General features: G+C 45.3%; 1 protein-coding gene across 1 annotated transcript; it reads right to left on the reverse strand.

Annotated features, from left to right (window-relative positions):
- Window positions 1-1165: 1165 nt before the first annotated feature.
- On the reverse strand, window positions 1166-21441 carry PCP4L1 (Purkinje cell protein 4 like 1; the record flags this gene model as incomplete). The annotated part of the gene is made up of 3 exons (XM_084250087.1): window positions 1166-1308; window positions 1901-1955; window positions 21433-21441. The coding sequence occupies 3 exons, from the start codon at window positions 21439-21441 to the stop codon at window positions 1166-1168; spliced, it is 207 nt and encodes a 68-aa protein (XP_084106213.1).
- Window positions 21442-26309: the final 4868 nt, after the last annotated feature.

The raw sequence follows: 26309 nt of genomic DNA on the forward strand, positions 1-26309 counted from the left end.
GTTGGGAGGGGCGGGGGGGGGGGGGAGGCGAGGAGAACTCTTGCAGGTGTGCCGGGGGTGGTGGCAGCAGCAGATGAAAACAATGTAGGCAAGAATCAAGGTGAGGGCAAGGTGGGGGAGGGCAAGTGGGTGGGCTTCAGTCTTCTGATGGCTCAGGCAGTTGGTTTCCTGTGCAATCTCTGTGCAATCCCAAGGTGCCTCAGGCTTACATCCAGATTCCTCCCCAGAGAAAACAAGTTAAACGACCCCATGTGAGAGCTCTTTTTATTTTTATAATTTTTAAACATGCTAAAACCACATAGAATATCTATTTCATCTCTGCCCTGACTCCACGGGGTGGGGGCACAGGGGCAGGTGGGAACTACAGGGGTCACTTGGTTTGTGTGGTCTTTGAGGATGGCTAGACTGGGGCAAGGGGCGGGATTTGTCAGAGTCGGGCAGGTCAGCGCAGCGCCAAGAATTGTCATAATGTACACTTTCACTGGTAGTAACTTGTGTCTCCAGAGACCTCCCCTCTTCACTCTGCTTTCCTCCCCAAATCTCCCCAAGTTCCCACTTTTCTGTCTGTGACCCCTTGAACCTCTTCCACCTCTGCTCCGCATGACCCTAGACTAGATGTTGGAGGAAACTTTCCTTTGTCTCTCCCTTCCTTGGAACTAATCTACTTAGCATGCACTAATGTGTAAGCTGTTTGATTTAGGTTTGCCCAGGGGTAAAGGGAGGTTCTGGTCCCCACTGTGGCCTAGCTCATAAGAGGGAAGTTAGAGGATGTGGTACAGGGGGTGTGAGAAGGGAGGTGTCCCCCACAAACAGTACATAGGCCCCACCCCAAGCACCTTACTTGAAGGCTTCCCCTTCCCACAGTGTCAGGGGTCCCTCCGCAACCTCAAAGTCTCTTGCTGTTCAACCTCATAGGGCAGACATAGGGACTGATAAGGAGCCCATCCCAAGGAGAAACTGTTCCCTCCTTAGGCAGGTGGCTGCCAGTGGAATTCATCTCCCCCAGGTTCCTTGTGCCTCTGCTACTGTGATGGCTTGAGGGGGCCAGAGAACATAATATAGAGGGTTCAACTTGCCTCAATGAGAGACTAGAGGGACAAAGAGACAATGGTACACAGGAGTCAGAGCTGTGGAGAATGGGGGAGAGGGGAGCAAAGTTGGCTTCTCAGGAGCTGGGGTCCTTTTTCCTTTTCTGGAATCGCCGGAACTTGCCCTGAATGGCCAGGGCAGCCTTTTCTGTTTCTGGTGCTGTCAGATCAATGTCGATTTCTTCCTCCTCCTCAGCCTTCTTAGCATTGCCAGCTTTCCCTGCAGACAGTTGGAGAGATTCATTAATAAGTAAACCTGAATTGCTCCAGTTCCTTTCTCTGGTTTCCCAACACAGTGGTTAAAGTCCACTTTCTGCTGGACTCTGGGATGTCCCCCAATCTTTGCCGGAATGAAGAATGCCTAGTAACTCCCCTAAAAGTTTGAGTCAAGGACCCAGGATGAGAATTAACTATAGCTATTTAGCTTTGCTACTTCAGACCAAGCCGACGCATGTTTTCTGCCACCACTTCTTAAATCCCACAGTTCAGAGTCCCAGAGCACACTCACTTTCCCCAGCTGACCCTCAGTCTCTGAGTGAGACAGTGACTGCAATTATCTGAAGTCCCTTCCTATAGCTGTGCCTGTCTCCAGTCTAGAGCCAGTTTCTAACATCAAAAAGTAAGTTCATGTAGGTTTACTCTTAGGAAAAAGTTGAGAGAAGCCTATATAGATAGAGTAGTTCCAGCCTTGTGCTTTGTTTCACTAATCTATTCACTGTTCCATGATTAGCGCTGCCAGGTTTTCACCCTCACTTGCCCTCATGTCCCTTTCTTTATCTTCTCTACAAACTACCTAGCCTAACCCCACTCACCCTTTTCCTCTGAGCCAGGTGCCTGGTTGGTTGCTGGGGATGTTTTGGTGTTAAGCTGGAAGTGAAAGAACAGAGTATTAGATATTTGTGGAAGTATTAAGCTGCCACCTCTTAAACTCACCACATTTTTAAGCCCCCCTATATCCAGTGCATTCCTTAATGTTTTGAAGTGGGTCTTGAGGTCCAGTGAGAGAGAAAAAAGTCATTGAAATTCCTTCAGTATTTCTTGGTTCTAGAGAAATGGTAGAGGACAGACAAAATTCCTGCTCTGAGTTGACGTTCTAGTGTACTGGTAGGCAAATGAATAAACAACATGTTTATTTTGTTGAGTGGTGATGAGTGCTACGGTAAAAAGCTAGGAAGTGGGGCGGGTGTTGAGATCCAGGGTGGCAATAAGAAATACAGTCCACCCTGTGGTCAGGCAAAGCTTTTCTCAAAGTGGCATCTGAGTCAAGGGCAGAAGGAGATAAGGGATTAAGAGTTGTGATCCTCTGAGGCAAGGGCCTGGGCCCTAGGTGGAGGTATGACTAGTGTGTTTGAGGAATAACAAGAGACCAATGAACCTAGGATGAAGAGAGGCTAGAGGAAGAAAGAGAGATGAATGGAGATGAGGTCAGAGATACCTGAGGGTGAGGCAGGTTATGTACGACCTTGGGGATCTTTTTAAGGAATTTGACTGCCCTTGGAGTCTGTTATTCGCTTCATCAAGTATAATTTTGAGTACTTGATATTTGCCAAAATACAGGATCTGGGTGATTTCACAAATATTTTCTTGGCTCATCCTCAGAACAGCTCAATGGAATATAAAGCATTATCCCCCATTTTATGGATGGAAACTTTGTTGAATGGATGCCATATAGAAGGAGTCTATTTTAAGAAGCTGACAGAATCCAGTTTATGTTATGTAGTTTATGATGTTTCTACCTTACTTTAATAAATATGTGTCAAGCACTTATTGGTATTCGGCACTGTTCTAAGCACTAAAGGGATATAGAAGAAACACAAGATTCACTTTCAACAAATAAATCAGTGTGTAATACATGCCAAGTGTTGTTATAGATATTGGAGATACAGTAGTTAGCAAAATAAAATCCCTGAACTCATTAAACAAATATGCCAGTAAGTGACAAGTGACAAGAAAGAAAACAGAACAGAGGAGTCTATGAAGGCCTCTTTGATGAGTAACATTTGAGGTTTGAGTGTCATATAAGAGCAAGCTAGGTTAAGGTCTAGGAGACGAACCCTCCTAGGCACATGAAAAATTAAGCTGAAAGTCCCTGAGGCAGATTTGGTGCCTTGTGTGTTCAAGGAAGAGTAAGAAAACCAGCCTGGCTGGAACCAAGTGACCAAGGCAGAGCCTAAGAAATGAAGGTAGGTCCTCCCCTGGTGGCACAGCAGTTGAGCGCTGGCCTGGGAAGCTGCCCGCAGCCTCTGCAGCGTCGTTTTGATCCCTGGCCACCGGAGAGGGTCCAGCATGGAGCGCAGACCTCTCCTGCAGTGTATTTCGGTCCTTCTGCCTGTTCTGCTCCCCTCTCTGGCTCTGGTGAATTCTCTCTCACCCTCCGCACTTCTGACTGTACCCAGTGCTTGTATAAATAAATAAATAAATCTTTAAAAAAAAAAAAAAAAGAAATGAAGGTAGATAGGCAGCCAGAATTTGAGGATCTTTGGACCAGGGCAAAAACTTTAGATTCTTTTCTGAGTTGATGGAAAGGCATTACAGGGTATAGGACAGGGGGAAAGATGGTCTGCTATGTTTTAAAAGATCACTTTGGGGCCTCCCTGGTAGCGCAGGTAGTTGAGCGCAGTCCTGTGAGGCTGTCCCCGGCCTCTGCAGCACAGGTTCTATCCCTGCCGGCTGGGAAGATACCCACATGGCATGGCAGACCTTTCCTGTCTCACCCGCTGCTCCCCTCAGGGGTGTGTTTCAGTCGGTCTGCCTGTTCTGTTACCCGCTCTGTCTCTGGTGAATCCTCTCACCTCCCGTACATCTGGCCTGTGCCCTGGTTCTTATATGCATGGATAAATAAATCTCTAAAAAAAATAAAATAAAAGATCACTTTGACATCTGACTGGAGAATAGGTTATACAGAGGCCAGAGAGAATCCAGGGAAAACAATTATGAAGGTCTGGGAGTTTGGACTAGAGTGGTAGTGGTATAGTGATAGGAAAGTGTAGGTGAGGCAGGTACATTTTCCTGGTAGAATAAGGTGGGGGTGCTGATGGAGGTTTGAATAAAGATAGTTCTATCAAGAACTTTATTTTAAAGGGCAGCAGAGAAGTTGGACAGGAACTCAGTAAGAATGTGCAGTCATCAGAAGGTTTTTTGGTAAGATGGGAATGATTTCATAGAGAAAAAAATTGATGATGCAGGAGAGAGAGGACATAATTACTAGTACGATGTCTTGAATAGGCAAGAGGGAATGGATTTAGTGTACAGTAGAGGGGTTGGCCTTAAATAGAACTATGGGCTGTTCATCTCCAATATAGGAATGAAGGCATAAAATAAGGATACAGATGCAAGCAGTGGTTGGTACAGAGGGGATATATAGAAGGCCTTTTCTGATTAGAAGGTATTTTCTCAGTGAAACAAGAAGCATGGTTGTCAGGGCCTCCCTGGTGGTGCAAGGGATTAAGATGCAACCTATGAAGCTGTCCGCAGCCACTGCAGCATGAGTTCAATCCCTGCCCAGGAAACTACCCACATGGCACAGCAGACCTCTCCTGTCTCGCCCCCGCTCCCCCCAGCAGTGTATTTCAGTCGATCTTCCTGTTCTGCTCCCCACTGTCTCTGGTGAATCCTCTCATTCTCCACACCTCTGGCCTGTACCCCAGTTCTTGTATGCATAAATAAATAAATCTTAAAAAAAAAAAAAAAGAAGCATGGTTATCAACTAAGAGTGAAGAAGGAGTAGGAAGTATTGAAGGCTTGAGAATGAGTGAAATAATCAAGGAGAGTAAGAGAGTGAATGACTGGTAAGATGTGGTAGGATTACTGCACAGAACTAAGGACTCACATGGAGGTTATTGGCCTTGGATTTAAGTGAAACAAGTCAAAATATTGTCCTATCTTGCAGGGTAAGTGAGGAGATAAAACTGGTACCCAAATAATATTTACTGGACATGTATTATGAGGCAAACATGATCCCATTTAATCCTCTGAAATCCATGAGGAGTTGTCATCCCTACTTTGTATCAATAGTTGAGAAATCAGGCTTAGAGCTGTTCAAGATCTTGGCCAAGGCCAAACCAGACTACTAGAAAATGAAAATCTGCACCAAACTAAGATGGCTTTGTTGATCACATTGATTTTCAAAGGTAAATTGGTCCAATATACACTTTTTCAAATCTGGTGATTTGTGTTTCCTTAGCATCTTGCAAAGTACTGGAGATCATAAGCAGTTGCAAAACAATTACCTGATACTTTATAAAAGTAGGTTATAATTGGGCCTCCCTGGTGGCGCAGCAGTTGAGCGCTGGGCTGCGAAGCTGCCTGCAGCCTATGCAGCGCCGGTTCGATCCCCGGCCACAGGCAAGGGTTCCACATGACGCGCAGAACTCTCCTGCCGTGCCCGCCTCTCCCCTCAGCAGTGTCCTCCATCTGTCTGCCTGCTCTGCTCCCCGTTCTGGCTCTGGTGAATTCTCTCACCCTCCCGCGCTTCTGACTGTACCCAGTGCTTGTATAAATAAATAAATCTTTAAAAAAAAAAAAAGTAAGTTATAATTGATGTGGTCCAATTTTCTTTAAATTTACTTATTTATGCATATAAGAACTGGGGTGTAAGCCAGAGCTATGGGGGTGTGTGGGTAAGAAGATTCACCAGAGACACAGTGGTTAACAGAACAGGCAGATCTACTGAAATACACTGCGGAGGGGAGCAGCGGGAGAGTCCGGAGAGGTCTGCTGCACCATGTGGGTCACCTCCATGGCCAGGGATTAAACTCTTGTGCTGCAGTCGCTGGCGATAGCTTGATAGCGCTGTCTTTAATCCCCGCACCACCAGGGAGGCCCCTGATATGGTACAATTTTTATAAAAGATATACAGATCGCTTATTTATGTATATATAACATTTTAATTTAAAAATCTAGAAGAACATGCATAAAAGTGTTTCTGCAATTCTGTGGGATACATGCTAGTCACCCTTTCACCAAAAAACAGGTTCCAGAAGAGGAAAGGTTTTTTCCGCGGTTCTTGGGCGACTGACCCAGTCATGACTCTTCCTTTCCCTATGATCTTCCTGTGGTCAATTGTTTGCTTTTCACATGATCAATCTAATAGCCCAATAGCTGCCAAGGTGACATCTTCCACACTGATACATGTCGTCACAAGAGGTTTGTCCTCACTGCAAAAGCATGACATGGATGGGGAGTTCGGTAATAGGGTAACCATTGGTAGTCCAGAGAAGGGGGTCTTGGGGTCCGCACTCAAGCACTATAGCTCCATGATCTCAGACTTCAAATCCTACTTTCTCTATGGCCAGCAAATCCCTCAATGATACTTGCTCTAGCCAGTATCCCCGACTCTAAACCTAGTCCCTTAACCCATCCACTCCTTTCCTTCACCCAGCCCCTCCCAGGACTGAGGGGAAAACCTGGGCTCCAATTCCAAATATCTCCCTTCAGGCGGCTGCTTGTTCCTCCACTTTCCTTCTCAGATCAACCAACCTTGAGAGTCCCCTAAGCAGAGATATGTGTCAGGACCAAACCACACAGGCACCCCTTTCTCTCTGCCTTGCCAACTGTCACCCCTTCTTAAGTCTCTCCTGAGATTACTAGTAGCCCTGGAATGGGGCCATGGCTCAGCTGCTATCTGATTCTCCAGAGCTTCCCAACTCCATTTTGCTTACATTTATGAGGTCGCTGGGAAACCAGAAAAGGGTGCTGTAAAAAAAAGAAAATCCCTGGTACTCACCACACCCCTTGAAATCTCCCTCGCACCTTCTGCTTAAAAAGCAGTACACTGGGGCTTCTATCTCCTGCCCCTCCTCCCTCCACCTTCCTCAGCCAGTTCTCAAAATAGCCACTCTGGATTTCTGGATATAGTTGTTTGTGACGTGGTATGGTTGGGAGAAGGGTAGCTAGATCACAACTTGTTAGCTCTCACCCCTGGATAGAACTCAGTCCTTTACTGATCCTGGGTGTCTGTGCAAACCTTCCTGCTCAGTTTCCATAAACTCAGCAATTTTAAATGAATCAAGGTCCTCTGGTACATCCATCTGCAAGCTATCAGACTAAGCATACTTGGGTAAACCAAGGAGGCATGGAGGTCTGGGTTACAAACTCTTAGAAGCTCTTTTGACCGCTTCTGACCAAAAATAGCAAGACTGAAATGATTTGGTAACTACTTCCTATCATTTATAGGACTTAGCTGGGGGAATGGGAAGAAATTAAGCAGTTCAGAACACATGTTCACCTTATTTTACCAAAAATCACATAATGCTTACTATATACTAGTCACTTCTTGAAACACTTTATAAACACTAGCACACCGTTTATAACAGTTCCATAAGATAGGTTATTATTATTCTCATTTTCCAGATACAGACACTAAAGTCAAGAGAAATTAATTGACTTGCCTAAGGTCATACAACTGAGAAACAGAAAAGCCAGGGTTTGAACCAATACAGTCCGATTCCAGAGTCCAAGCTGTTGAATATTATGCTAAGCTCTCAGTCTCCAACCAAAAGCACAGCCACGTGCACGCATGTGTGTGCATGTGCATGCTCAAGGAGGGCCAAGGTCAGACTGATTTAACTAGATACAGCAAAGCAATCCCCAGGTAAGAAGGAAAGCCTTAGGAATCATGATTTCCTTCCATTCCACAGAAAGGCAGCTGTAGTCAAGAACCACTCTTTCCATGCAGAGCCCCAACTTTTTCTTTACATACACACACTACAGGGAACATGGGGGAGAGGGTCCCGTTCATCCATTAAAGGGAAAGTTCATGTTATTTGAGAACCTGGTCCCAGACCATGCCTACTGACTCACACTTCTTTGCATATCGATCTAACTGCCTTCGTTCTGGCTTTCATCTTGACAGTTGTTCCATGGACCCCCTGACACACACCAGGCTGCCCACTGGGGGAGAACCACACATTTTGTGTGTTATTCACTCAGGGTGAGCTGCTAACCCTTCAGATTCTGAAAATTCCATGCAGGATCATTCTGCCGGTTTCCATTTCAATGACTCCATTGCTTATAGTCAAAACTGTTGCCCTAAGTTGCTAGTGAGCTGGAAGTTTGGTTCATTTCAGCCTCACTGCCCACACAGGACTAAATGTTTCTTCTTCTCAGCACACACCAAACACTAATTAGCAAGTACCAGGCCCATCAACTCCTGCCTTTCCCCAGAGAGCCCTAGTTTCTTTCCTGGCCTACCTTCCTGTATTCCTTTCCTCCTCACCTCTGGGCCTGATGTGCTCCAATGTTCCATTGACGTGCTGCCAATTCCCCATGTGTATACTTTTGTTTCCTTTGCAGCTCAAAGTTGGGGACTCTCCCTACCCATGGGGAAGGGGCAAAAGGAGGAGCAGCCTGCTGATTTAGGGGCCTTTATTCTTCAGGGTTTGACACACAGAGGGATAAGACAGTAACCACCCCACCAACCTATCTCCTCCAGGTGTTTATCAGAATTTCAGGATGTCTTGTCGTGTCTTCCATCTGAGCTCATCGTATTTCCTTTCTGGTTCTCAAATTTATTTATTTATTTATACAAGCACTGGGTACAGTCAGAAGTCGGGAGGGTGAGAGAATTCACCAGAGCCAGAGTGGAGAGCAGAACAGGCAGAAGGAACGAAGTACACTGCTGAGGGGAGCAGCAGGTGGCAGGAGAGGTCTGCGCGCCATGTGGGACCTTTGCCTGGCGACCGGGGATTGAACCGGCGCTGCAGAGGCTGCGGGCAGCTTCGCAACCCAGCGCTCAACCGCTGCACCACCAGGGAGGCCCTTACTCGCTTTATATAAAACTTTTCCCTCTGTTTAAAAGGAAGCAGGGGAAAGACTTTCTCAATCAAAATTCCTTCTCCAACTACCAATGGAATGAAAAGCAGATCTAGAATGAAGCCTTGAGGAACCCAATATTAAAAGATTAGGGAAGTCTTTTCAAAAAATAGTACTGGAATGATTGTATAGCCACATGCCAAAAAACAAGCAAACAGAATACTTCAGTCTATACCTTGCACCCTATATAAAAATTAACTCAAAATAGATAGAAAACCTAAAACTTTAAAACTTTTAGAAGAAAATGTAGGGGAAAAAATTCTTTGCAACCTTGGGGTAGGTGAAGATTCTCAGATACATCAATAGCACAATCCCAGAGGAAAAAATATTCCAAAAGATAAAAAATCCAAAAAGAAAAAATTATAAATTGGACTTTATCAAAATTAAGGATAGCTCTTAGAAAGATACTCCTAAGAGAATGAAGAGACGAGCTACAGACTGGAAGAAAGTATTTGCAAATCACATATCTGATACAGGATTTGAATCTAGGATCTTACAATTCTCGATAATATGAATATAGTTTGTAAAAATAGGCAAGATACTTGGAAACTTCGCCAAAGATACACGGATGACAAATAAGCACATGAAAAGATATATAACATAAGCAGCTATTTAAGAAATTCAAATAAATTCAGTGAGATACCACTACATACCTATGAGAATGGTTTTTTAAAATGACGATACTTTGTACTGACAGAGTTCCATGGGTTTGGAACTCTCCTACAGTTCTGGTAGCAATACAAAGTGGTATAGCTACTTCGGCAGTTACCTTTAGGAATTTATCATAAAATCTAGCAATCCTGCTCTTAGGTATTTCGCCAATTGAAATAAAACTATGTCTACATGTAAACCTGTAAGTAGATATTTATAACAATTTTGCTTGTAATCACCAAAAACTGGAAACCACCCAAATGTCCTTCAACTGAGGACTGGATAAACAAATTGTGGTGTATCTATACAAGGTAACACTACTTGGAATTTAAAAGAAGAAATAAATCATTGATACACACAGCAATATGGATGAACTGTAAATGCATTAAGCTAAGTGAAAGGAGTCAGACCCAACAGCTATACACACATACATATATGATCTCTCTATATATATTGATTATATTATGATTATATATTATGATATATTATGATTATAATAATATGCTGTTCCTTATGAAGGCAAAACTATAGGGACAACAGACAGATTAAGAGGCTGCTAAGAGCTGAGCTCCTGGGAGAACTACAAAGAGCACTGGGGGAGTTTTTGGATGATGGTTGTGGTGATGGATATATGACTATGTTTATTTGTCAACGTTCACAGAATCATATGTGATAAGGGTATTTTGCTGCATGTAAATTATACCTTAGGTTTTTTAATGGGGAAAAAACAGGTGAGGGAGAGGCCAACAAACTAGCTGAAACTGAGAAGGACAAGTTAAGGAGTTGATGGGAGGGATCCAACGGCTCTCATGTCTTTCTTTTCATAGCTTGTCTTCTCAGAAGAACTCTTGATATGTGTAGTCCCTCAGTTCCCATACACTCTCCACTCCACTTTAACCGAGCTTCTACTTCAACTCCACTGAATTACTCCACTTAGATTACTCCACCAATGCTCTCTATGATACAGGATCAAATGCAAAAGTGTCAGCTCCATTTCACTTGACCCATTAAGCATTCAGCACTCAATCATTGCATCTTCTTGACACATATTATTTCCTTGGCTCCTGACATCACAGTTCCCCCCCCTCATCTTCTGGACATTTCTGTCCAACATTTGATTGTTGGAGGCTGTCATTCTTCTTCCTAGATGGTCTTATCTATACCTATGACTTCATTATCTCTTATACCAGCATTTTTATCATTTATACCCACACCCACAGAACAGGGAGCCATAGGCAACCACAGAACAGGCAACCACAATCTGTTGCCAGAGCTGGTCTATAGCTTGTTTTTTAAAAAAAGTTTTACTGGAACATGGGTCATACCCATTTACATGTTATTTACATGTTATCTGTGACTGATTTGGCACACAATAATAGAGGTGAGCAGTTGCAACAGCAGTTGCGAGAAGTGAGCATATGACCCATGAATCCCAAAATATTTACTATCTGGGGCCTCCCTGGTGGCACAGGGGTTAAAGTCTCAGAGTTATCAAGCTATTGCCAGCCACTGCAGCATATGTTTGATTCCCCAGCCAGGGAGCTAACCCACATGGTGCAGCAGACCTCTCCTCTCTCGCCCGCTGCACCCCCTCAGCAGTGTATTTCAGTCAGTCAGCCTGTTCTGCTCCCCACTCTGTCTCTGGTGAATCCGCTCATCCCCCACACCTCTGGCCTACACCCCAGTTCTTATATGCATAAATAAATAAAAATACCTTTAAAAAATTTACTATCTGGCTCATTATAGAAAGTTTGCAGACCCCTACAATAGAAACTTCTACCGTGATAGAAAGGTTTTATACCTGTGCTGACCAGTGTGGAATCCACCAGGCACTTGTGGCTATTAAATACTTTAAAATGCAATTAATGCAATGCTTTGAGGGAAAAATGTATATTTTTATTTAATTTTAAGGAATAAGTTAATTATGAGTGCTCAATAAGTTAAATAGCTGCCTGTGGTTAGTGGCTATTGTGTTGAACAGCACAGAATGTCACTGGGGACTCATCCCAGACCTCCCCTTTGGGCTTTTAAATAGCTCCACTTGGATGTTTTATAGAAACCTCAAAATCTGTGTCTCAAACTGAATTAATGATCCTAACCCCCAACCACATCCTCATAAACATTCTCTATCCCAGTTGTACAAGCCAGAAACCTAGAAATTGCTCTTGACAACTTTCTTCCCTTCACTTTATACATCCAGTACAATATTGTCTTGTTAACTTAATCTCCTAAATCTCTTAATCCATTCATTCCTCTCCATGCTCACACCTGACCACCGGTTTCTCACATGGACCACTGGGTGGTTCATGGTTACTGATTAAGAGAACAAGATTCTTTTTTTTTTTCAAAGATTTATTTATTTATGCATACAAGAGCGGGGGTACAGGCCAGAGATGTGGGGGGGTAAGAGGACTCACCAGAGACAGAGTGGGGAACAGAACAGGCAGACTGAAATACACTGCTGAGGGGAGCAGCAGGCGAGTCAGGAGAGGTCTCCTGTGCCATGTGGGTAGCTCCCTGGCCAGGGATCGAACTTGTGCTATAGTGGCTGCGGACAGCTTTATAGGTTGCATCTTAACCCCTTGCGCCACCAGGGAGGCCTTAAGATAACAAGATTCTTAACATAATCTAAAAGATCCTACATAGTTCAGCCTCTGAAACCACAGCTGCTTCCCCGCCTTCTCTGAACACCCCATGTTCCTCTGCATCTCAGGACCTTGGCATAAGGTTCTCTTCTCCCTGCTTCCCTTTTATGTAGTTAATTCCTACTTCCTCTTCACAGCTCTCCCCCAGGGTTCCTTTTTCCAGGAAGGTCTTAGCTCCCCAGACTAGGTTAAGATCCTCATTATAAGTTTCCATAGCACCCCGTATTTCTCCTTGGCACCACGTATCACTAATGTAATTAAACAACATTTGTGTGGTTAGATATTGAATGTCAGTCTCCTCCAATTCTGTGCAAATTCCTAGGGCCTAGCACAAAGCCTTCACACAAGCCAGACACCCAGTATTTGTTGAATGCCTTACTCTGCTATATTTACCACCTCATCTAAATTTCTGAAAACAAATTTGCTTTCAGATAACTGAGGATCTCCATTCTATAGTCAGTTCAGAGACAGTGACCACTGTACTGGAAGCCAGTTCATTTGCTTTTCTTACTTCAGCAAATGTGCTGAAAAAAGTGCTGAGGATAAAGGGGAAAAACTTCAGAAGAGTATCTCACAACTTATTATTGTGTATTTGTCTACGCCTCCTCTTCCCCACCTCACCACCCACCAGATTTCATTTCCTTGAAACACACTCCCATTTATTTGTGTATCACTTGCAGTGACTTCACTCATGTCTCGCACATAGTCAGTACTCAATGGATGTTTATGTGAATTAAAATAGTCTCAAGCCTTAAATTCCTGGAAGAAGCAATAAGGCATATAGGTGGAGCAGGATAGATCTGGGTTCATTCCCTGGATCTCCGCTGATTACCAGTCTCACACTGGCAATGCCATCCCCAGCTGTATAACCAAGGGTAGATCACCTAGCCAAGCTGTGCTCAGACCTCTCATCTGCATAAGAGAAATAACATCTGTCTTGAGGGTAGAAAGAACTATAGAAAATGTTTGTAAGAAGCCTACCACACATTAAGATTAGCGGCCATTATTTTGAACTAATGTAACTCTGGGTTGAATAGGAGAATAGGTTGAGTTGCTGGGTACTGCATGGGCAAACTTCCATCATCAAAGGGTGCAGTTGCCACAGAGAACATCTGACTACATGGAACTGAAGGAAGAAAAGACCTGGGGTTGCTCAAAGAGCCCTTGAGGCTTACCTGCTATTACAGGAACTTGCTAGTGGAGTTACTCTTTTTACTCTAAATCAACCCTGGAAACCAGTCTCCCTGTCTGCCCAATATGTGTCCCCCAAAAGACTGACAATGGCTCTGAAATGCTGGGAAAGTGTCCAACAATAGTCTGCTTGAACAGAAAATGTGTTCTATGCACCAACTGCCAGCGTCCTTGTTTGTCGCCCTGGAGCCTGCTGGAACTATTCCCGGGTCAGGGGTGTGCAGGCCTCCCAAGACTGCACCTCCATAAATGTCCATGTTTCAGTGCAATGAACCCTTTGACACAGTTTTTGTTGTTGTTTTTTGAGTTGCAGACCATAGGTAGGAGACAAGTGCTCAGGAGTAAATAAACCATACAGCCTCAAAAAGTACTTTCCTCCACCTTTGTATTCTTGTTAGCACTGTCTTGGCAAAGCACCTAAAAAATCAAAGCTGTAGCAGCTTAGGTGCTGTTACCCCATAACTCCAGGCCCAATTCACTCCACCCCCTTCTCCAGCTGAGTTCCCTTTCTTTGTCTCTTTTATCTTTAATGGTGTTGCCGCAGCAACCACTGTCACCAGAAGAGGCAAGACAGTGTCACCCCCTCCGCTGCAAGAGCAAGTTAGAACCAATCGTCGGAAAGGTAAAAACTGTCCAGATTCCCCATACTCCTCTTCCCACGGGGCTCTTTAAAGAGGGATCACAGGTTATTAAGAGCAGCAACAGACAGGAACAATGGAGCATCTCCTCCTACCTGGACTGCATATACCCTGCATGTGCATGACAGCTTGGAAGCTGTGCAAATGGAAACACATTCTGTACCCAGCACAGTGCTAGAATCATCTTGTTTAGATGAATAGACTAAGGTATTCAGAATCCCATCCTATAGTCCTGGACAGGGAAACCTAAACAGGGCCTAAATCCTTAAAGTCCTCCATATGGAGCTCTCCAAAGACCCACTTCTTGCCTTGTATTGAAATAAACCCTGGGCCCGGAGGCTCCCTGCTTGCTTTAGAGGCACCGAAAGGGGAGGGAGACAGGAGTTAGTGCATCTGCTTCCAAGAGGTGACAAAGAGACTTAGTCCCCAGGGATCTTCTACCCCTGCTGACATGTTCTTCCCCAATGTTAAATGAAGGTCACTGCCCAAGGACTACAGCGAGGTCTCTGGGATCCCCGGTGGCCCTGAAGGACCCTAGACTGCTGTTTTTGGAGCACTGTTGGATCTGTTTCAATTCTTTCAGTGCAGCAACCAGCTGCAGTCCTCAAATGGCTTCGGAAAGACTTGCTCAAGGTCACCCTCCAGATAATCACAGAGAAAGAACTAGGAATCCTCTCTCCAGGGTCTAAGTGCACATATTCTTCTCCTACTATATGGATTTTAAACCAAATGCTCTAGGTCTTAAATGCATCTTGAGAGAGCCATAGAATCAAAGCAGTTTGAGCTCCCAAGCCCCCTGGTCTGTCCCTCTCTTCTCAGCCACCCTACTGCTGTTTCCTGGAATAGCAGTACCCCCACTGGAGTTAGAAGCAGAATTCCTTGGCCATGCCAGCTCACGGTATGCCATGAGTCAACAGTCCCAGCCCGGCCCCTCCAGCATGGGCTGCCACGGTTTAATGAGTGGTTATTTGTGGTGCTTTGCACATAGCCTGGCACGGAGCCTTTACCCCATACTGGGGGCAGGGGCTGGGGGAGAGAGAGTAGTGCCACAGCATCATTTATTACTATAATCTTCAATGTGCATCCCACCCATGGCGTAAATGTCCTAAAATAAACATATGAATCCTACAAAGCAAGCCCTCAGCTGGAGGACTCTGTGTGGGAGGGTGCAGCACCAAGGACAACAGAATGGTAAATGGCACCTCTTTTCCCTCTGTGGGGGACTGGAAACCTAGGTGGGCATGCCTCAAGAGTCGACCTGGAATGAAGAACTGCCTTCAGGAGCAGAATGTGACAAGGCCTAGGTGTTTGGCACTTGTTTACAGGTACCTGAAAGGGTGCAGATTTCTTAGAAAAAGTGGTTTGGCATCTAATTCAGGAGCAAGTCAAGCCAGTTTGAGCATCAGGTCCAGAATAAGATCCAGAAAACCGTGCACTAAGGATCTGGAATCCTAGCAGGCTTTCCTCACTTGCTTTGCCATCCATCGAAAACACTTTTCCTTCTCCCTTAGATTTCTCCTCCCAAAGCCTTTGTACTCTCACTTGGAAGTCAGTGGTCAAATCAAGGGAACCAAATGTCCTGTGGTTTGGTCATCAGGTATACCAACTTGACTCAGACACCTGCTTCCCTGCACTGGGACCTTTAAGTCAAATATTTTAGAGTTAAGAGAATTGCTCTCATTTCTTTCTTTTCAGAAAGAAAACCCATCCTTCCTGTCCCTGATGCTCTGCAGTTATGGAAATCAATGATAGACACCAGACACTAAGATCTCACAAAAAGAGGGACTTGGATTCCTTTTTTCCCTCACTCCTATCAGCTTACACCCTTCTCTCCAGCATTTCACTGCTCCATTTTTAAAGTGACTAGGCATCCTGCAGAAGGAAGGAAAACACTTCCTGTCTAGTATTCTATCAAAGCGTATCCTATTGAAAAATATCACTCCATACTGGTCTCCCCCCCTCTGTCCCCATGCTCAGAATTTATTAAATCACACTGCTTAGATATCCTTTGGGAAGTTATTTATAATATAGTCCTAAAAAGTTGCATGTCAGATGAGTAGATAAAAAAAGATGTAGTATATACATTAAATGCAATACTACTCAACTATAAAAAAGATGAACTCTTGACATATGTGACAACATGGGTGGAACTGGAGGGGATTATGCTAAGCAAAATAAGCCCAGAAGGAAAAAGGCAAACATCAAATGGTTTCATTAATATGTAGAGTATATTGAAACAAAACAAGAGTCTGACAACTCCAAACCAAAAACAAACCCTAGAAATCTGACTGTAAAACTGAGGCTACCAGAGCAGGGAAAGGAAGGGAAGAAAGGGAGAGGGGCACAATGTACCATGGTGGAGGACTATGAGTGCCTGGCTGGCAGGTATGGTGTGGTAGCATACACCTAAAAAGGTGGGGTCCTATGTTTCTTTTCTTTTTTAAAAAAGATTTATTTATTTATGTATACAAGAGCTGGGGTGCAGGCCAGAGATGCAGGGGGTGAGAGGATTCACCAGAGACAGAGTGGGGAGCAGAATAGGCAGATTCACTGAAATACACTGCTAAGGGGAGAAGCAGGTGAGACAGGAGAGGTCTGCAGTGCCATATATGGGTTAGCTCCCTGGGTGGGGATCGAACTTGTGCTGCAGTGGCTACGGATAGCTTCACAGTATTGACGCTTAACCCCTTGTGCCACCAGGGAGGCCCAGTCCTATATTTCTTTTTTTTTTTTTTAAAGATTTATTATTTATTTATACAAGCACGGGGTACAGTCAGAAGCACAGGAGGGTGAGAGAATTCACCAGAGTCAGAGCGGAGAGCAGAGCAGGCAGACTGACGAAGTACACTGCTGAGGGGAGCAGTGGGCGGCAGGAGAGGTCTGCGTGCCATGTGGGACCCTCACCTGGTGGCCAGGGATCGAACCAGCACTGCAGAGGCTGCGGGCAGCTTCGCAACCCAGCGCTCAACTGCTGCGCCACCAGAGAGGTCCCAGTCCTATATTTCTTAATTATATACAATGTTATAAATCAACATGACCTAAAGTTTAAGAATTTTTTTAAATAAAAAGTAGGGCCTTCCCTGGTGGTGCAGGGGTTAAATTCAGTGCTATCAAGCTACTGCTAGCCACTGTAGCATGAGTTCAATCCCCAGCTGGCCGGGGAGCATGAGTTCAATCCCCAGCTGGCCGGGGAGCAATCCATATGGCGCAGCAGACCTCTCCTGTCTCGCCCACTGCTCCCCTCAGCAGTGTATTTCAGTAGATCTGCCTGTTTTGCTCCCCACTCTCTCTGGTGAATCCTCTCACCCCACCCCCCACCTCTAGCTTATACCCCAGTTCTTGTATGCATAAATAAATAAATCTTTAAAAAAAAAAGTAATAATGAAACAAGAACAATATAACCAAAAAAAAAAAAGCTGTATTCTCTCTATATCCACTGGGCTAACATGTTAAGGAGTCTAAAGGAAATTTCTTTTGGAATGAGCAGTCAGTAGTTCTGTGTCCTAGTCTTGGTTCTAGCTTACTGTGTAAGTTTACTATGTAAACTTAGATTCATTTTGGGTCTCAGTTTCCTCATCTGTAAAATGACAAGACTTGATCAGATGATCCTTAGGACTTCTTAAGAAATCGAAAATCCCATCATTGAAATGTTTTACTATATTATTATTCAAAAATTTTCCTGGTGAAAGATATACCTATATTTATTTCTTGAAGAATTTTTACAAAAGTAAGTGTATTTTTTCCATGATAGAACAGACATATGAGAGACCATTTGGAACTGCAGAAAAATAAAAAGACAGGGGAAGGCATTCATAGAACCACTGCCTGGAAGAAATCATTATTAAACTGAACCTTCTTCCCTCCCTCTGCAACCTAATCTTCATCACTTTCATCAGTTAAGACCCTTCATAGGCAGATGTGAAAGATGCACACTTGGATTCCAGCCACATTATTTATGGACACCTGACCCTATAGAGATTTGACATTTTAAGAGGTAACTGGTCACAGCTGCAGCTTAGAAAAGAGTCATCCATATTCCTAGGTTACAGGATGACAAAGTCACCCACTTTCACCAGCCAGAGGCTCCTGCTCAAACTGCTAATGCCAACAACCTGAATGGGCGACTCAAAAAGGGATGAGCAAGTTAGGGACCAAGTTCTGGCTTCCTTTTTTTTTTTTTAGAGGCATGTTTTATTTATTTATTTGTTTGTTTGTTTGTTTTGTTTATACATGCACTGGGTACAGTCAGAAGCACGGGAGGGTGAGAGAATTCACCAGAGCCAGAGCGGGGAGCAGAGCAGGCAGAAGGACCGAAGTACACTGCTGAGGGGAGCAGCGGGTGGCAGGAGAGGTCTGCGCACCATGTGGGACCCTCCTCCGGTGGCCGGGGAGCAGCCGGGGATTGAACCGGTGCCGCTGAGGCTGTGGGCAGCTTCGCAACCCAGTGCTCAACCGCTGCGCCACCAGGGAGGCCCCCAAGTTCTGGTTTCTCATCCATAGGTGGAAGGTATTCCAATATCGAGTGGCTAACACTTCTATTTTATATGTCCAAAATAACTGTAATAATAATAAAATGCCAATAAGAGGATTTGGATTTCCTCCAAATTCCTACCAGGTTCCCTAACAACTGACACAAAGAAGACATAATAGAATGATGTTGCCCAACCAAACTGCAATTGTGCAGAAGAGAATGTGATAGCTAAAGTGTGATCCCCGTTCCTATTCCTAGGAGGACAGCAAGAAGAAAAACAAAGGAGAAGGTATGAAATTTGGGCTCCCATAGTAAGACTTATCATTGATCTGTCATGAGGATAGTTAGCAGTCATCCACAACCACATTTCACAGAATCACTGTTGGGCCAAGGGATTTCCCTAACTCAATTCACAGTTGGGATATGCAACAGGATCACAGAAGCACTTGCAATTCTGCTTTACCCAGCCAACTATACTACAAGATGAGGGATTATAGGAAAGAGCCCCGGGGGTCTGAATGCATCACCCATTCCCAACCTTTACTGAAAACAGTGAGAAGTTATTACACACTGAGATCCACAGCAGTCAAGTACTGCCTACAGCTGTGAATACAGACGAGCTGGAGAGACTCCCTGAAGCTCATCTGCGCACGCACACACTCACAGGGCAATGCTCTGCTGCAGTGCTGAGTGACAGTGAAGAGCCACGAGGGCAAAGAGGAGCCCACAGTCTTCCCAACAGCCCTGCCAGATCCCCTGCACTTGTAGTTGCTCTAGGTCTGGAGACTCCTCCCTGCTTAGTGTTTATTCTCAGTTGGATGGGAATCTCTTAAAAGATCCCTAGTCCTCTCATTTCATGCAGTTTCTCTGAAGCAAAAAAAAATTAGCAGGTGCGGGAGGTGATGCTTATATAAGATTAGGGTGCACAGGGCTTCTCTAGGTCAGGCACGTCGGCCTGCAAGAGGAGACCCCTGAGGCTGGGCTGAAAGAAGTGAAGCAGTTTGGAGTCTCCCTAGAGCACCAAGAGCTCTAGGCAACACTTCCACTTTTCATCACAGCTTTTCCAAGAGGAAGAAAACAGGCTGGGTTTTGGCCTCCAGGGACGCAAAGACCCTTTAGGGATCTGGTTCAGAGACAGCTGGCCTCTGAGTATACCCAGGTGGCTGCTTCTGGATTTTATAAATACTCTTCCCTGAACTAGGCTCAGCTCTGTATCAGGAGGCAGCTTCAGCTAAATTGCTAGTTAGAACCAGTTCCCTCTGACAACTAGGAGGTTGGGCAGCCCTGCACCCACTGACAGCTAGTCTCCATCCAAGGAGTTTGCTCTCACCACCCCACTGAGCTCCTGGGTAAAGCTAGCCAAGTTGAGATGCTAAGTTAAGACTTGACTGTCCCCTCAAACATCATATTGTTTTCCTTGCTGTTGAAACAGTTTTGTCAGCCCACAAAATATCACGATTACCAGCCCTGCAGCATGTCCTAGAGAGGGCTGTGCACTCTCCCCCTGCCACCAAGGCACAGACGAACCACGCTTCTTCTGGCATAGCCTTCAGATCACATACTCCCAGGGGATGGCTTAAATTGCAACTTTCAGATTTAGAAACACTAGTGGGGTGTTGAACTCTAGATCTCAGTGAAGAGGGCAAAGAAAACATCTCTCATATTAGAACTAAAAGAAGCAACAGAACAGAAGATTGAACCTTTTTTTTTTTTCATTTCATTCTGAAAAGCAACCATGGTCATCTCTCACAGTGAGCTGAGAGGCTGGATCACCTGTAGCCCGCAGACTAGATGAATTTTCCAGGATAAACTTAGTGGACATGGCAACCAACGCAACTGAGCAGTTGGTACTAATTGGCTCCCAGGGCGACAACTTTTTGACAGGAGCCAGCAGAGCTCCTACTAAAGACAAGATCTAAATTGATCTTCTGTGATACTCTCAAATAGAAGGAAGCACCAGGGAGATAATACAATAGCTAACATAGCTTGAGTGCCTGCTTTGTGCCAGGAACCCTTCTAAGCATATTTTCTTAATCACTCGAACAATTGTATTATCTTCCTTTTATATATAAAACAGAAGCACAGAGAGGTTTAATAACCTGCCTAAGGCCACATATCTAGTAACTAGTATAGCTGGGACCTGGCATAGCTGAGAAGTTGGATTTAACCAGATCCTGGGTACCAGAAAGGGGGTTGCAGAGAGAAAGCTTGTGATGCCACTGCCCACACTGATTTCACTTGGCCTGGGAGATCTGGTTTCTGGATGTCTAGAAATATAGCCAAACAACGGCGGGGGCCAGGGAGTGGGGCGGAGGGAGAGCTGTTTTCCAAGCCTACTTGGACCCCCACCTATGGACAGTGTTCTCTGAAAGGAAGAAATCACAGCTGATGGACTGGGTCTGGATGGGGTGAGCGCCTCAAGCCCGCCTGCCAAGGCACCCAGGATAAAGCCAGCACTGCAGGAGGGTGACTCCTGAAGGGACGTCTCCTGGAGGCAGTGATGCCTCCACAGCAGGCGTTTCGGAATATCAGAAATGGTCCTTTCCTGTGGCTGGTTCCTGACCAACCTACCAGGAGGAAAGTAGCCACCCAGGGGCGAGGGATGGAGTTCTTAACTGAACGCCACCTAAGGTGTGCCAGAGCCGCCCGCCTGTCAGGGGCTGAAGGGGAACCCGAGGAATCTGGGAGCAGCAGCACGGATGCAACGGGCTATCCCGAGGAACCCACGTACCACCTGAGACCTCGCCCCCGCCAAACCCGATCCCAGAACCCTCAACTGGGCCACCCGCAGTCGTGGGTGTGAAGCATCCCTCTCCCCATCGGTCCCAGCGCCCGGCAGAGGCGCTCTCGCTCCGGCTGCCGCGCCCCCCTCGCCTCCCCGGACCCGAGCGCGGCCTCCGCGCAGCCCTCCCGGAGCGCGGGGCCGGCGCCCTCACCTCGCTCATCGCGGCGGCGAACCCGGCGCGGGGCGCCGCACGTGCAAAGAACGGGTTACGGACCGCAGCGGGCGCGGGCTCCGAGCTGCCGGGCTGGCGAGGGGGCAGCGCTGCCGCCGAGGCTCCGGTGCCGGCTCCCGGGCAGGTCGCGCGGCCGGGGTAGGCGACCCTCCCACCCTGTCCGGGCACAGACGACCCGCGCGCCGCCGGCCCGGTCTTTTATAATGAACCAAGCCCCGCCTCCAAGCCAGCCAATAAGAGTGCGTTCTGGCGCAGAGTGACGGCTCCTTGCATCCAATGGCGGCAGGCTCAGAGGCCTGCTGCATTTCCAAACTAGGGTAAGACAAGTCTGAGAGCGGGAAGGAGGAGGAGACCATCGGGGGATGAGAGCACCGAAATGAAGAGGGGGAGCAAAGAGGAGAGCGAGGAAGGAGGAATCCACGAGGGAAGGAAGAGAGGGACGGGAGAAATGTGTGCGTTTGAGAAAGAAAGCCAAGAGAAAAGAGCTAGAAGGAAATTAAGAGGGTATGTGGAAAACAGAGAACAGTGAAGAATGAAGAAGTAAAGCCCAGAGATATTACAGATGGAAATTTTGTGATAGGATGGCAGTCTGGATAAGAGAAGGACCTAAGAGGGCCTCCCTGGTGGGGCAGGAGGTTGAGCACAGCACTATGAAGCAAGCCACAGCCTCTGCAGCATGAGTTCCATCTCCAGCCAGCCAGGGAGCTACCCACATGGCGCAGCAGACCTCTCCTGACTCCCCACTGCTCCCCTCAGCAGTGTATTTCAGTCAATCTGCCTGTTCTGTTCCCCACTCTGTCTCTGGTGAATCCTCTCACACACACCCCTGCATCTCTGGCCTGTACCCCAGTTCTTGTGTGCATAAATAAATATATCTTAAAAAGAGAGAGAGAGAGAGAGAGAGAGAGAAGGAACCAAGAGAGAAAAGGATGGGGGAAGAAAGAGGGAATGAGGGAGGGAGGGGAAAGCAAGTGGATGGTAGTTCATGGCAAAGAATAGGGAAACTGTGAAGTGCTTGTTTAATTTGGAAGAGCATAGATCTTATAAACAGAAAGACATTTTACCATTAATCTAATACCCAATGGGGAAAAAAACCCTCTCTAATAAAGTGATGATCACCTAGTATCCACTTGAATAAGTAATGAACACCCCTCTCAAAAAAAGAAAAAAAAAAAAAAGAAAGAAGCTAACTTACAACCAGTTATTCATTCTATCTCAATCTGACAATGTGCCCTCCAAGGTGCTGCGCATGGTGGTGAAGCTATTTAAAAAGGAGAGACTGGTTTTAACTTTTTACCTACTGTTGTCACTAAAATCAGTTCCAATAGGCAAGTCCTATCTCCTAAAGTCTAGCTTGTTTCTTTCTGTCAATCAGGTAGCAACCTATTTGGAGGTCCATCTCTAGTAGCAAGACTAGCCAAGTGGACTCTGCCCAAATGAGGGGAGCAGACATAGAAGATGAAGCCCACCCTTTTGTCTACAAAGATTATTTTTCAGTAAGGTGAACTATTACTCAATAATTACTATCTTGTATAGGTTTTTTTTTAAGATTTATTTTCTTTTTATGCATACAAGAGCTGGGGTATAGGCCACAGGTGCGGGGGGTGAGAGGATTCACCAGAGACAGAGTGGAGAACAGAACAGGTGGATTGACTGAAATACGCTGCTGAGGGGAGCAGTGGGCGAGTCAGGAGAGGTCTGCTGCGCCATGTGGGTAACTCCCTGGCCAGGGATAGAACTCGTGCTGCAGTGGCTGCGGTTAGCTTCATAGGTTGCATCTTAACCCCTTGCGCCATCAGGGAGGCCCTATGTTGTATAAGTTTTAATAAAAAAAATATGATTAGAGCAAGTTGAAAACACCTTGGTAAGAGGCCTGAACTTTCTGAAAACTCCAACGCTATAACTGTTTATCTAAATAGTTAACTTTCACTTCTACTTAAGGATATCCCTTTAAATTCTCTTGCCTGTGATACTTCTAGGTATTGTAAAACCTCTTCGTCTACTTACAGCTTCAGTCAGCCAAAGCCAAACACTTTCAGGGTTAGCTGTGATACTTTCATGGCCTGTAACAGCTGACTCATTAAAAACTAAGCTACTCTCTGATGGCAACCAGTCATTGCTCAACAACGGATTCAGGTAATACTGCAAATAGCCTTTCTCGGCGAGACCCTCTGTGCTTTCACATTTTTCTCTACCACGTCAGAAATAGAGGAGACGGGGAAAAAAGGATCCCCTCTTTTTTACATCCACCTGAGCTCCTTTGCTTCTCACTTCCCTATGGGAACCTGGTTGCCTTCGTGACTAAATTTCTAACTAGGCTAGCTCCTACCCACTCTATGCAGCCTACTCCTCTAGCTTCCCCCACCTTTCTAATGATCAGCTAATTAGCATCAAAAAAGATTGTCTTTATCGAAACAGACCTCTCCAAAGTTCTTAAAAAGCTGTGCAAAAATTATAAAGAGAATTCAAGGGCCTCCCTGGTGGTACAAGGGGGTAAGTCTCAGCACTGTGAATCTGTCAGCAGCAGGGAGCTAACACTCATGGTGCAACAGACCTTTCCTGTCTGGCTTGCTGCTCCCCTCAGCAGTGGGCAGGTATTTTAGTCGATCCACCTGTTCTGCTCCCCACTCTGTTGCTGGTAAATTCTTTCACCCACCCTACCTCCCCCCGCACCTCTGGCCTATACCCCAGCTCTTTATGCACAAATAAATAAAATAAATCTTGAAAAAAAAAAAGACAATTCAAGACCCTAGATCTGGACTCAACAAGCTTTTTCTATAATAGGCAGGGAGTAAATTTTAGGCTTTGCAAGCCTTATGATCTCTGTTGAAATTATTCATCTGCCATTATAATCTGAAAGCAATCATAGATAGTATATAAACAAATAGGTGTGGCTATATTCTAATAAGACCTAATTTGTGGATACTGGAGTATGAATTTCATGTAATTTTTGTGTCATGAAATATACTTTCTTTTAAAATGTTAATGTAAAAGCTATTCTTAGCTCACAGACTGCAAAAATTGGCAACAGGCAAGATTTGGCTCCCTGGCCACAAATAGCCAACTCCTGCCATAGATGATTAATGTCCAATTGTGGTACAATAGTCATGTAATGGTAGGTAGTAAGAAAGAAGTCAAAGAAAAATGACACTAAGACAAAAAAGAGACCAAAACCTCTCAGGGAAAATGAGATTTGGTTGGCTTTAAAGGAAGGATAAAATGATGGAAAGAAGGGAGGAAGGAAGAGAGAGTGCATCTGTCTGGCATCTGGCTGATAATGAGAGAAAAATGATGAAGGAAGACTAAGGTTTAAGATAGGGAAGTTGTGGTTCATGTGTGGCTCATGAGAGCCTTGATATTAGAATAAGGGATTTAAACCTGACCCTCGGGCCTCCCGAGTGGCACAGCAGGTTGAGCGCCGCGCTGTGGAAGCTGTCTGCAACCTCTGCAGCACGGGTTTGATTCCCGGCTGGCCAGGGAGAAACCCACATGGCACAGCAGACCTCTCCTGCCTCGCCCACTGCCCCCCTCAGCAGTGTATTTTGGTCATTCTGCTTGTTCTATTCCCACTCTGTCTCTGGTGAATTCTCTCACCCTCCTGCACCTCCAACCTATACTCCAGTTCTTGTATAAATAAATAAAAAATAAAATAAAACAAAATAAAACTGACCCTCACACAGAGAGCAGTTTTAGAGAGGAAACAGAGAGAGCACTGACTTGGCAAGAGAAAGACTAGAAGCAGGGGGACCAAGATGGGGATATGGAAGTTGTGCAAAATCAGAGCCTGGGTGAGTGCAGTGACAGTAACAGACATAAGGGATCAAGAATCGATGAGACTTGATAACTAACAAGATTTAGGAGAGGATTCAAAGTGACTTGAAATCCAAGAAATAGGGGAAATTATTCAATCATTCATTAGTTATTAAGCACACATTGTGGCCAGGACATATGCCTGGTGTTGGGATAAGAAGACCCATATGAGGGCCTCCCTGGTGGCGCAGTGGTTGAGCGCTGGGCTGCGAAGCTGCCCACAGCCTCTGCAGTGCGCAGACCTCTCCTGCCACGCTTGCTGCTCCCCTCAGCAGTGTACTTCGTCATTCTGCCTGTTCTGCTCCCCGCTCTGGCTCTGGTGAATCCTCTCACCCTCCTGCACTTCTGACTGTACCCAGTGCTTATATAAATAAATAAATAAATAAATAAATAAATAAATAAATAAATAAATAAATAAATAAATAAATCAATCTTTGAAAAAAAAAAAGAAGAAGAAGACCCATATGACATAGAGCTCACAGTGTAGTAGGGAGAGGCAGTCATGTGAACACAAAGGTGTGATATTGTCACAGGTGCTGTGACAGAAGTCCGGGCAGTGCCATGGGAGTCCAAGAAAGAAATAGAACATGATATAATCTGAACAGACATCAGAAGGGACCACTAAGAACAGCAAGATCCCATGGAAAAGGAGTCATAGGTTTTGGAGACCTTCTCATACCAGAGGGAGGATACATGAAATCAGGTATATAAAGGTGCTCTGTAAACCATAATGTTCAAATATTAGCTATTTTTACATTTCTCCAGAGCCTTGTGAATAGAGGAATTATTTGGGAGGAACACCGAAAAAGAAAGGTAGGGAGGATGAAATCAAGCCTTCAAGAAAAACCCACATGCTTAGGACAAAAGAGAATCCAACAGAGGAGGAAAGGAAAAAAGCAGCTAGAAATACAAGTGGAGAGCCAGGAATGATGGCATCATAGCAGCAATGGAGGAAGAGTTCAAAAGAAGATAATTTAGCTGTAAGGGAGTCAAAATCGGTAGGAAGGTTGATTGGGAAAAACATAAGAGAAAATTGTTGAAATTCC

The sequence above is a fragment of the Talpa europaea genome (assembly GCF_964194135.1).
Source record: "Talpa europaea genome assembly, chromosome: 12".
Classification (NCBI taxonomy): domain Eukaryota; kingdom Metazoa; phylum Chordata; class Mammalia; order Eulipotyphla; family Talpidae; genus Talpa; species Talpa europaea.